General features: G+C 39.7%; 1 protein-coding gene across 26 annotated transcripts in view; it reads right to left on the bottom strand.

Annotated features, from left to right (window-relative positions):
• Positions 1-9,532: 9,532 nt before the first annotated feature.
• EPB41L3 (erythrocyte membrane protein band 4.1 like 3) overlaps positions 9,533-13,336 on the bottom strand; it is a 143,299-nt gene continuing 139,495 nt past the window's right edge. For all 26 annotated transcript variants that reach the window (XM_039382200.1, XM_039382194.1, XM_039382198.1 and 23 more), the window contains one exon: positions 9,533-12,103. Coding sequence is in view for 1 of the 26 variants with exons in the window: in XM_039382198.1 (XP_039238132.1) it covers positions 12,098-12,103 (6 nt within the window). In the remaining 25 variants the exon portion in view is untranslated. The remainder of the gene's footprint in view (positions 12,104-13,336) is intronic.

Genomic DNA, 13,336 nt, shown 5'->3' with positions numbered 1-13,336 from the left:
TAAACCCTTTCTTATCTCACCCCTAATTAACTGCTCCGGAGATTTTTTTCAGCACCAAAATACACAGGCAACAGTATAAAGAATTATAAATGATGGTGGGCATTTGATAAATGGGTATAGATATATTGAAGCTATCACTGAATAAAAATAAAAATAGAAAAAAGCAGAGGAGGGCGTTACATTATTTATGTTTGAACTTCTCTTTAGGTAGCTATTGTATGCACTTCTCTTCTGCCAACGGAAAGATTAGTGCTTGGTCATACTCACCAAAGGGACTGGGACCCAGTATATGGGTTTTTATAATGTGGGAAGATCCTAGCTCTGACTGCTATCATAGCAGGCTCTGAGCAGGCTGCAGGTATTGGCTGACAACTAAGTACACATGCAGAGAGTTTCCCTGTCACCTTGCATGGATAAGGATGCCTATGAAAATTTCTGACAGCAAGGTAGTAGCAATATTGTATTTGTAGGTTGAATTCAGTAGACCAGTAAGGTCAGATCTTCAGGTCTTGTGACTTGTGTCCCTATTTCCTTTTACCAGGAATATGAGAGTAAAGCTCAATGTGACGCCTGGCCATGACTCCATCCCAGAGAGAAAAGATCGAGATGAAAACTTTTTTAGAAGAAGGATGATGGTGGGTGCTGAGTGCCAAGGGTCCTGTAATGCATACAGTGAGAAACACTGTAGAATATCTGGGAGGGATACAGAAAGCAGAAACAGAACAAGGAGAGGCTGGTTTCTCCCCCTGCTGCAGTTCTAGATTAAAGTGTAACTGGGCAGGAAAGGCTGGTGAGGAAATTGATGCAAACCAGGTAGAAAAGACACTAACAGATCAAATGCTCTCAAATATCACATCTTCTGAGGACAAGGGCTTGCCCTGTCAGAAGCAAAACCTGCATGGGATTAATGACTTCTATCCATCAGTATATTCCCAAAAGAATCAAGAGAGAAACCCTACTGCCTGCTATTTTTTCTTCCCCTGTGAAAAAAATGGATACAGAGGATGAGGCATCTATACTAGAAAGTCTTAGATACAAATGCTGTCTCAAAAGATCATTATTTCTTTCCTTGGCAGGGAAACAGTGCTGGAGGAGAGACCGATATTGGGGAGTTTTAATTGTTGGTGCCAACACAGTAGACATTAGTTTTGACAAACAATGTTTGCTTTACCAACTGACATATAACAAACCTACTTGCCAGCGTAGTTGAGCAAGCAGAGGTCTTCTTGGACCAAGTAGAGAATTTAAGGTGGATCATTATGAAAGTATGTATAGCCAAAATCAGATCACTTGGGAGTCTCAGCAATAGCTGCTTTGCATAATTTTATGTAGGTATTACTGGTTTAGTGTTGAAATACTTCAATCTTGCTCACAGAATTTGTAGTTTCATGTGTGTAGTTTCATCCTCTGTTTATGAAGGGGAAAATACATATGCAAATACTGCTGCATCATGAAACCCCTTGACATTTGTGCTCATGAATGAGCCATCACCAGCTGTAAAATTCACAGGAATTGGAGGTCTGCAGGCATTGGATTTAGACCATCTTCCCCCTAGTTTCTCACTGGTATACATTAAAAATAATAAGAGAGTTTTTGGTATCAAAAGACATGATTAGAATTATGGCTTAGTATACACACTGAAGGCATCTGTGGAACCTAGCAACATTATGGGGATGGCCTTTTCTATTCCTATTTCTATTCATACATACTAACAGAAGAGATATGTTGTATTGCATATATGATCATTTTGTTACTCCTGCAGTACAACATTTTGTCTGATCTATTATTTTACCAAGTGACACTTAGACAAAGAGGTTGTGTTCTCTCTACAGAAGTCCTGGATTAGCATTGCCCCCCTACCTAATTTTCCTTAAAAAAAAAAAAAGGTTTTTACAAAACCCACATAGCTATTGTTTGTTCTGTATCACCTCATGCTACAACACTACTCCCTTATTTTACTTGCATGTGTTTGGAGGTTTTCTTTTTTCTATGTGATAGTTCTTGTATGAACAGCCACAAGATTTTTCTAACCCTCTGTCACCCTTGCTTTTGCCTTAAAGAAGCACAGAATTAGTTCTGTAGACACAGCACAGAGTTTGACATGATGGCGCAGTCTTTTTACTGAGACTCAGTCATAAGAAGTAGCTTTCTTGGTGCTGAACTATTACCAACTACCTTATATCTCAGTCACATCATCTTCCCCAGGCTCAAAAATAAGTTCCATCATACACAGTGAAGGAATTGATTTCTCCACCATAACATGTGAACAATACTGCTGCTGTTAGAGGAATTTTGTTAAGGCTGTGGGTAGGGTTTTTTCCACCCATCACTGGTAGGTTTTAGCTTTGGTCAAATTACTTTTCCTGTGACAAAACACTTTATTCCAAATCACTAGAGCAATGGGTTTTGGCCTGCCACAGTACCAGGTGTCTTTCCTGATGCTGCAGGGTTAGTGGTCAAAAGGAAATTAACATACTTCACTGGAGAAACTGGAATCAAGTCCCCACACTGTACATATATTTCTGGTCAAACAAGGACATATAATGATAAAAATTTGGGTAGGGACCCAACTGGTGCTACTGGTGCTACTGTTGTCCCAACATTCATTAGCTTTTATTGCTGAAATGATTGATGTACTTGACAACACAGGTGGAACATGCCGGGTGTCAGCCAAGGTTTCTGTCACCCACAAGGCTATCTCTTTTGCTATCTCATCCCCTTCCTACATCATTAAATGCACTGAAGGAGAGCTTAGTGGCATGACTGAATAAATAGTGCTGATGCACCATTTTAGTACAAATGTGCCAACGCATGTAATCAGTGAGTTGATACCTGACTTGGCCAGCCTGTGTCATAACAGCCTGACTCACATGGATCAGAAGATTTCTTTGCATTCCTAGGCTTTAAGTAAGGGCGATAAGTATTAGAATGGGAGGAAACAGTCCCATTCCTCAGCACTTGCTCTGAGCAAATCAGGCAGAAACCAGCTCCAGTTCAGAGATCGTGCAATGTTGGGCCCTACTGAAGACAACCATTTGGTCATGGGGCAACTTTATAGGTGGAAATAAAACTGGCTGTTATGCCAAAACAGTTTTGCCATCAATATAGCGATGATGTTACCTCTTTATTCTCACACACTAACAAATATCTCATTTCCTGGGAGTGTCTCCATTTTGACTTCACACAGAAGTCATAATGTGGTTACACAAATAGCAGAGCTGTTTCTACTAAACAGTGCTGCAGCTGTAAATACACACAAATTGGTTGAATAGAAGTAATACTTATCTTCTTTTTATTAAGCTGGACAGAAATATGGGCTGAATCCACATTCCTGGAGAATCACAGCAAGGCAGTGTAAAGGGAGATAGGGTGCACGCCATAAGCTCCAAAGAGAGCCTGTTGCTAAAAGAGGGTCAAAAGGACTTAACTGAACATGGAGAAGACAGGATTAAGATAGAAAAGTGGGGTATGTGTCTATAGAGAGGACAAGTCATGGAGAACAACAGAAATGTACTGGTCCTGAGCCTGGAGAAGAGCTGCTGTGGGGGAAAACATGCTGGCTTCCAGAATGGAAGAGAGTAGCTCTAGATAATGCTGACAACATGATACTGGATATGAAATTGAGAGTTGCTGGAGACCAGAGCAGACATTTTTACAGTGAGAGGAACTAAAAATTTAGGAAATAAAGCTGATATTTTTGAGGAGAAAGATGCCTTGGGATGCAATCATGAGGATGTATTGAGGCTTTCAGAAGTTGAAGTAGACAAAAAACTTCTATGTCTGTGAAAAGGGCAAGTGGAAATTGAGAATTAAGAGGAATTTGAGAGGATGGTAATAGCCATTCTGCTTGTTAATTATGCTCTCCTTGGAAAGCATGGGTAAGAGCTCATGCTGAAAGAAGCAGACGCAACAGGCATCATGTATATTGTCTACTTGGGGGAAGGATTTATTTAAATACAAGAGTGTGGTTTAACATTGTTAGAGAAAATAAATGTTTTTGCACTTAAGGAAAACTATCTGCAGGATTTCCATCGTGCATGCTTTTCAGTGACAGGTCAGAAAGAGGTGCGGGAAAGTCAGGATGGGGTTTAAAAGGTCTGAAAGCAGATGACAATCCATTAAAGCTAATGGACCAGAAAACATGAAAGGTCCAAGTGTCAATGCGAGAGAAAATTGGCAAATACTGAAAGAGATCACATGAAGGCTGAAGAGGGAGAAAATGTCTACAAAAAAAAAATAAATCAAAGGGAGTACTGTAAAATCATTTATGGGAAAGACACCAGTGATGAAAAGAATGAAACAAGACTGAAATTTGAAGAGAGATATGAAAGCAAAGAAATACACACTTAAGGGTTGGATGTACCGTCATTGTAGGAGCTGAGGTGGTTAGGGATGACTGGGGAACACTGCAGGACAGAGAGAACTAGCAAGACTTTAAAGAAGGTTGATAGGTGGGATAAGATGTAACAGCAGAATGAATGCAAAGAGAAGCAGCAGATGCAGTCTGCTTAAAAGCCATGAAGTTGGAAGGGAGAGAGGATGCACAAGAGAGGAGCCTGATAGATCAAAGACAGATGGGTTACATTGGAGAATATGAAAGAAAGCAAGAAGGGACAAAAAGAATTTAAAATAATTGGGAAGGGGTACGATAACTATTACAGGCTGTATTCTGAGAGTCTGCAGAAGCTTCCTCATCACAGAACCACATTACACAGATATTCAAGACAGTCTTTTATTTCTGTATTATCAGGCCACACATTGCAGTGTTTTCATGCTACATTTTCACTTTTATAGATCAATATGACAAAAGGTATCTGTACTGACATGTCATCTGATTACAGGAAAAAAAATCTTCTTACATGTCAATAACCAGATGGCATTTTGAATGGAAAAAACCAAACCAAAACAAAGATCCTTTGCTTAATCCATATTCAAAGATGATTTCATCAAAATACTATTAGAACAAATAATGTTCTGTGGAAATGTGTTTGTTTTAGTCCATCTTAGGATTTAGGTGTTTTAGAAATGGGCCGTTAAACTGTCAACACCTCTGTGACTATATAAAAAGATTGATGGGTATGTAAGTTGTATATAGATTGGAGATTGGACTAAAGGAATATAAATGCCTTTAGAAACCTTTGTATGCCAAATCCATCAACTGTTTGGCCAGAAAACCAATGTCTGAGAAACAGCCTCCTAAATCCACTGAGGAAGGACATCTGTACTGGTAATATTATTGATTTAATTAAACAGTATCATCATACTAGCTATGATCTTCCTACTGGAAGAGGCTTTGAAGGTTTCTTAATGATTTGCTTTTGTACACTCAGATATATTGCTTTCATTTTTTTCTTTGCTCTGTTGTACAATTTATGACACACCCTTCTGTGAGCCCCATCATATGCTCTGTATAATCTTGTCCTTTTTACACTATAGTCACACAGGATTATTCATCAAATAACACATGCTCAGTACTTAACATGTGCACTGTAAAGCAGGGCTTGTGTGGAAACACGCTGCTCTGAGTTGTAATTCAGGCAGCCCCAAAGCTCCATTCGTTCTGGGATATGTGTTTTGCAGTTCCAACTAGTTGACATTGCCCGAGCTTTGCTTGTGCACAGAAGTTGAGAGTCATGGTACACCACAACACAGCAGACAGCAAAGTTACTTCTAGAAAATGGAAAAGAAATGCCTAGTAAACTCTGGAGAAACCCAGTTCGCCTCCCATCCCTTGGCCTCCCTCGGTCAAGAATAAAAGGTTCTTCTTTAAGTTTTGCACTGGAGAAAACAGAGCTAGTAGACTGTCGAGATAAAAGTCTAATGTGTTTAAAAATGAAAACAATTTCCAGTGTCAGTACCCTTTCTCATTTTTCTTTTCCACTTTATGTCACTGTAGTCATTCTCAAAGAACAGGCCATTAATCCTGCTTACAATGACTGATGGTCATTTCAGCTGCAAGAGTGAGGTCACTGGTTTATGGAGGTTATAGCTGCCTTTGGGAACACGAGATGATGAAAGAGAGTTGACTGACTTTTTTTTTGTGTAATTTGAGCGTACTGGTTTTCATTTAAAACAGAATTTTTGAAATTCTGTTCCAACTGTCTTTACAGGAGCCATTAGTTCTAATTGAGAAACAGCACTGATGTTGAATGTGAGACAGAAAAAAGGGTGGAGGTGGAATCAAATGGCATAAACCAGAGTAATGTACAGTATGAAGAAGGGCTAACAGTACTTCCAAGATAATGGAATAATCTGCTTTCAGTTAATGAATACAGAAACTTGTGGAAAATATTTTTATATGAAAACTAATAGCAATGCGCCCCATTGTTTATTTAAATGTAAATCCTTGAAATGGAACTAAAAGATGCGTAACTACAAAGGGTCTTTTTAAGTTGTCATGGGTTAAGATTGACCCCTCCCTGAGAGTTGGGGGCTCAGAGGTGATTGGGTGCCAGGGCAGTGTTCCCTGGAGAGTCAACCACCACTCGTCTTGTTCGCTTCTGCTAAAAAATCATATATACACAGCACCGGAAGCTGCTGGCAATTTCTGTTGGTGTCTGCTGCGTGTAGGTGTAGAAGGCCAGGGGGTGGCTGGACTCCTTCTTCCCCCCCCCTCCAGGCGGGAAGGGGAGCCCTGCGGCCCCCAACTCGGCCTAGGCCAGAGTTGGAGGCAGCATTGAAATGAGTGTGTGTTGTGAAAGAAGAGATTCACAGCACCTGAGGTAAGAGGGAGAGGCAGGCCCCTTGCAAGGAGGCCAGGCCCTCTTCCCCCACCCCGCAGCTGCGGGACGCTTGGGACGGTGTATAACTTGACTGAGCTGCCTGTGGCCAAGGCTAGGGAGCTTTTCCCCCTCACACTGCATTGAGGCTGGTGGGGGGTGGAATTTAAGGCTTAGTATTGAAGCTAAGCCAGGAGACAGGCCAGAGGAGGAGGCTCGGTTGCCAGGAGAAACAGTTGTGATTCATTGCAACAGTTGGAAGAACTTCGGGCAAGAATTGGAGATGGGCCAAAGGGCTCGGGAGTTGCCCTACAGAGGTTTGACTGGGGGCAGCTGAAAACTGACTCAGAGGACGTTGATAAACTGACTGAACTACAGCAGCCTACAAACCAAGGTATGAGAGGACGGACTTAAAGCTATCTTCTTGGACTTCGTGAGGAGAAAAGACTGCAGCAAACAGCTGGAGGTTGGTGAGGGAGTGTTCAGGGGCCCTGAACACTCCCACAAGAGAGAGACTGGTTACTTATCAGCCTGAAAAGGTTTTTCCTGGACTAAAGTTAAAAGGAGAAGCTTCAAAGGGACTGATAGAAGTGTAATAATATATATATATGGTTGCTTTTAGTTTGTACAGTATATTTATTTGCGTAAATAAATGTAAATACTTCCCCTTTCCCCTACAGAAGCCTCTTGCCTGAAAGTTTTCTCTTCAGCGTTTAGATAAATTGTGGGAAGGGGTGGGGAAGCCTGGAAATTGGATTTTGGATTTCTAATGTGGCTCAAACTGCCACATAAGTGTATGACCAAGGTTTTGCTAGGAAAAGTGGTATTTTGTGTTGCTCTGAGGGACCAGAGCAACCATGGGCAGACTCTTTCCTGATGTGGCATAACACTAGCGACAAAAGACACAGCAAACCACTATTTGCAGTGTAAGACTGACATAGCCTTTGGAATCTATAGATTTAAGAAAAGTGCTTAATTTCTTCTCTCTTTAAAAATAGTATAAGCAATGGAGATAGCGTTTCTCACAGTTGTGCATTAGTCCACCCATAGTCCATCCATAGTACCTCAAACCAGCACTATATCTTGGGATCTATACAGGGATCTGTAGGAGGTCCAGCTCAGCTCCTGTTATCATATGTAGCCCTTCTTCATGTCCATCCAGCCCCAGATCTTTTGAGAGGATGGATGTTTGAGAGGACTTTGGTCTTATTCCACTCAGTGAAGAGTTTTGTGTCATTTGATAAGCACATGGCCACAGAAAACATCAACCCTGAAAGCCTGTTACTAGAGACAGGGAGTTTCAGGAGCAAAAGAAAATTACAAAGACATCTCAGGAGACTAGATCAGTAAAGTGAACTGAAGGAAGTTCAGTACCAACAGAAAATATTTAAAAACAAGTGTCTGCTTCATTACATCATGGAATGGGAAAAAAAGAGAATTCAACAATTGTTTTTAACTTTTTCTCATTAGTCAATTTTTACTCTTTCATGTACTTCAGGTAAAAGTGGATCTAAGACCAGGGAATGAGATATTGCCCAATTAAAGATTTTCCTTAAAGTTAACAATAGAGAAGAGCTAAGATCAAATTTCAAAACAGTGGGCCAAAGTTTGCGATATATGTACCTTGAAAAAATTTTCTTCTTAATGCTTTATAATAGCTAAAGTCAAATGAAAATAGCCTTTCCTTTGGTTTAAGTTTGAACTTCGTTTATTTGAGACAGTTTTTTGTGTAGCATCTCAGACTGTATGGTAACTAACAATATAAAACAACAATAACAATAAAATAACAATATAAAAATGGTGCTGGCCAGTTTGATTGAGCATGTGGTTGATTTAGTGGAATTTTTTTGGGGCAATACAGTATATAGTATGTGCTTCTGGTGTGTTCAACAAACATTAAAAAATATAATCGTGCAACATATCTCACCATTGCCTCAGGCATGTCACAAACTTTAAATAACTAGGAAAAATAATGAAAAATAAAGGTTTGATTCCTAGCTCTGCAGAATTTAGACCATTGTTGTTCCAGTACAAAAAAGGGGAATGAATTTCGTTATCTCACCATTATTACCTGTGAAGAGGGAATGTGTAAAGGTGAAGCTTGTAAATGGGCCTTATGATCTTAAACAACAGAACTATTTTGGTTTAAGGCAAGAAACCTGCAGCAAGACTTGCCAGTGTGATTACCAAACTGAAGCCTGGACTCAATGTACAATTTATATGTCATGAAGAACTATTTATAAGGAGCTGTAATTTTAGTAGATACAAATTGTTGTACAGGTTAACCACATCATCTCACCAGCTGTCTAAATCTGCTCTGGGAAGAAACAGGGCCAAGCTGTTAAATCCTTGCTCTGATCTACTATATGGATTTAGAAGTTTATTAATTTTTTTTATGTGTGCTTGAGCACAGAAATACCATTACTTGTCATTTGTGATGAGACAGCCTTAAAAAAACTTCAGAGGGATAACTGTTAAGGGATTTCAAAAAACCTTAAAAAATGCCAAGGCGATGTATTCACTCTTTCTGTATCTGTAATGGTCACAATTGCTGTGATCACTTGTGATGCCCACTCTTGCCTGGTGTGCAAAGCCCTGCCCGGACATCTGGCTCCCTTACTACAATGGTGCAGAGTGTAGGGCTGAAGCTGTGACTCCAGTTGTAGCAAGTGAGTCTGTCTCCTGTACTGCTGCCTGTGTTGGCAATGGTGTTTTCAAGTAACACAATATTTGATGGTTTGTTTTCTAAGCTGTTTTACGTCGAGAGGCCAGACAAAGACCAACAATAAATGAGAAGAGACGGAGACAAAAGATGGTTGGTAGAAACAGGCAGGTGCTCTTTATTTCATGTGGCACAGCATTAGGTAGACAACCCAAGAAACAGTTTCTAACAAACACCAAAGCCATCACTTCCAGGAACCATCCCCCAAACAAGGGTCTACTACCAACAGTGGCACTGAGATGTCCTTGCCTGTCCACTCTCATCTCCTCATAGTTTGTATGTGCTTAGGCTGTGTCTTAGCGGTGAGCGTCCTTTCCAAGGAGACTAACTTCTTATGACACAATATCTTTAGACAGCATACATACTGTGCAGGATCACCAGAGTACAATCTCCTCAAGCCATGCTAAAATATAATGCTAACTCTGGAGAGAAGGCTGTGTGATCGCCTCGTGTCTCTCTGAGGTAATACAATGCTGTTCCTTAGCTGACAACATGAGGGGCACCTGAGGGAGGATCGATATGGCTTCAGAGTCTATTTTTAAACTCCCGATGCAGTAGGGAGGACCTGGCATGCTGTCTGCCGAGACAAGGTGAGGACCTCCTCCACCCCTGGCTGCCAGCAGCACCAGAGAGCTGAGCCTACTGTCACCCAGAGGGATGAGAACAGAGATGCTCTTGGACTAGGAGAGGGCCATCAAAATTCACAACGAACCGGCGGTTAGCAGGTGAAAAGTGAGCAATGATGGGAGTTTGGGGGGGGGGGTGTGTGTTACATCATTAGCACTCTGGATTTAAAGGCATGAAGAATGGCTGGTGGAAGGAAGATGTTTTAGAGACTAAGGGTAAAGCTTTAAAAGCCTCAGGATATTACTTTTAATTATTATCTACAGGTTATTCTCTCTATATATACTATTTTTTTTTCTAAATTATGAAAATAAACATTTATTAACAAGTCACTGGGTCAAATCCTGCTCTCCAATGAAGCCAAATCCATTGACTTCAATGGGAGGGAGCCCTGTGTAAACAACGAAGGGCAAATTTGGCCCTTTATGTCCTGAAAAGTCTGCTTGTACCCATTTTCTTTCAATACTGCAAAGAAATACAGATTGAAGGGTGAATTAATTGTTACATATATCTCTTAAACTACCAGGGGAGTGTCAATGAGATGTGGCAAAGGAGCAGAAAGAGAACCGTAAGTAAGTACTGATTTAAAGAGAATTTTATCCATATTTCAGAACAAATGTACTAAAAGAGAGTGGATCTGGATCAAGCCCTACTGTCCTTTACTTTCTAAGCAATGACAAAATCCTTCATTTAGCTTCAGTGAAATGTTTACACAACCAGAGAAAACAGAAGGAACCAAACAGTCCTTTTCCTTTGCTAACATCATATGCACAAAGGTGAACACCGTCATCCCTTCGGATGCTTTGCTAACTCCCACTGTCTGCACAGTGCAGCGTCAGCCGCTGAAGACAAAACACATCTACTGTGCACACGAGTAAAACCTGTGGTGTCCTACAAATGTAACATTTTGATGTTTTGAATATTAAAAACCTCTAGGTGCTTTTAGACACAGAACAATACGATTTTGGATGCATTTACCACTTTTATTTCACTATGCAGAAACATACATTCACCATGTGTTGTGATGCAGCTGACAGTGTAATGGACGCTATCCCTTCTGTGGGTATTAGAGCTGGACACTAATGAGTTTTTGGTGGATGTTCTGTACAGGTTAAGGCTTGACTCTGAACTAGATAGTAAATGCTGACCAGATTCTCAAACAGATTTTCTTTTTCCTCTGAGAACAAAAGGGAAATCAATAGAAAACCATCACGGTTATTTCAGATTAATAATTTTCTAAAGCTGCAAACTAAGTAAAATACAGATATTCTTTTTTTTTTTCTCCAAAATAACTACATACAATTTACAAGGTTAGGATCTGTGAAGGGTGACTGGAAGCTGACTCTGAACAATGCTGACAAAAATCGGTAAAGTTAATATACTAAAATCATTACTACCTCATAGGGTATTCATTCAGGTATACAAAGCACACTTTGTAAGCATTTAAATGTTTTGATAAGAGTAGAGATTCATCATTGTTTATCGGGCAGTAATAAAACCAGATGAAACAAATATAAGATTCAAGTTGTTTACCAAATAAACTGTGTTATTGGCACATCTAATGTGTGGTAAAACATTATACACAGTACCTATACAGCTTCTAGCATTTTGGGGGTAATCTTCATTTACAATATCCATAAACAAAAGGCTTGCCACCTAACAAATTTTAATTTGTTTAGACTTTCAGAAACTGTGAAAGGCATGAACTGTTTATGTGTTACATGAGATCACTGTTTATATTGTTTATGAACGTGCAGGTATAGCTGAAAACTTAGACATTTTAAGAAAATTAAAAATGCTGCTTTTCTGTAATTTTATTGTTGCTTCATGCAATACTGTTTAACTGCTGCTGATTCAGATTGCTTTCTATGGGAAGGTATCTCTGCCAGTTTCTTTATTAACGGTCAAGATCAATTCTTCTGTACTGAAATTTTCCATAGACAGATACAAGTCAGTCATGTTGGAACTGAGACTCCGTATAGGCTCTCGTATTCCTACTGGTATGCATGTCTGGATTCATATGCAATCTAGGTTATTCCTGCAGAAAAGAGAATTGAGTTAATTATTTGAAGCAACTACTCTCTTACAAAAGATATTCTGTAACTTTGTTCATGTAAGAAAAGCTATTTGAAAATGGCATCATCCCAGTATGAGCAACTTGGACCAAATCCAAAGTCCACTGATGCCAGTGGAAAGAATTAGCGACATCAATAGACTTTTAAGCAAGCCACATTGAGCTGTCTCTGAAACAATTAGCAGAATACCACAAGAATCACAGCTACTCACTCCTTAGTGACTGGTTCCATCTTCCAAATAAATAACTGACACTGAAATTCAGTTTTCTTTAGGGTCTGTATATCCAAAAGCAGAAGAGCCAAAGAGCTTCAAAAGGTGCTGTGCATTATACTCTGTTACTTACACCAAGTGCTAAGGAATACATATTGTTTTAAGAATAAAATGCTGCTATTGATTCCAACAAATCTGACAAGCAGCGTTTTCTCCCCCTTCTGCATACAGCATTCAAAGCAATTTGTGCAGTGGTGCTGGCATTAACAGCTTTTGCATAGCAGGTTAGTATGCATGGCATGTTTCTGCACAGAGAAGAAATATAGGAATATTAAGATGTCTGTTTATCCAGCCACTATTGGAGAGCATGCCTTTACTGAAAAAAAGCTTGACACAAGAAAAGCTGCATTATCATCTCATCCTGATAAACAATGCTGCTTTAAAACATAAAGTGTTCTTTCAAATACAAGAAAGCCAAGACACCCAAATACTGACAAACTAATTCACTGCGTTTAACAGCAAGTTGGACTATATCTTTGCAAGTTGGGAATTAAAGCATAACTTGTAACATATCTGCAAGGGACATTTAAAAAGCAGCTGTAGGTTTTTTCCTTGGCATTTTTAAACCAAAATGCACACCTTTAAGAACAAATTATTTTTGTTCTTAAATGATACGAAAGCAGATGATTTTTTATTACTTCAGAATTAGAAAATTAGACTATAACAAAGCATGGACAATGAGGACTTTTCAGAGAGCCAACGAAAGCAAATGAGTAGTTCTCTTTCTCCAGCTGGCACCGTTAAATGAAGACAGATGATTAGAGCTGAACGTGGTTTACTTTCAAATACCAGAACTGATAACCAACGCAAATGCAAGTGGAAAATGCCACTGAGAGAAAGCGAAGAGTTACAGGTGAAATATGGTAGGAGAACAACATTTGCAACATGCCAGCCCAGTAAATGCCTAGGAAAATCATCTAATCTT

The sequence above is a fragment of the Pipra filicauda genome, unplaced genomic scaffold (assembly GCF_003945595.2).
Source record: "Pipra filicauda isolate LSUMZ 115617 unplaced genomic scaffold, ASM394559v2 scaffold260_size1094732_pilon, whole genome shotgun sequence".
In the NCBI taxonomy this organism is placed as follows: domain Eukaryota; kingdom Metazoa; phylum Chordata; class Aves; order Passeriformes; family Pipridae; genus Pipra; species Pipra filicauda.
Note: the sequence above shows the minus strand (reverse complement) of the source record. Positions and strands in the feature narration are given on the sequence as shown.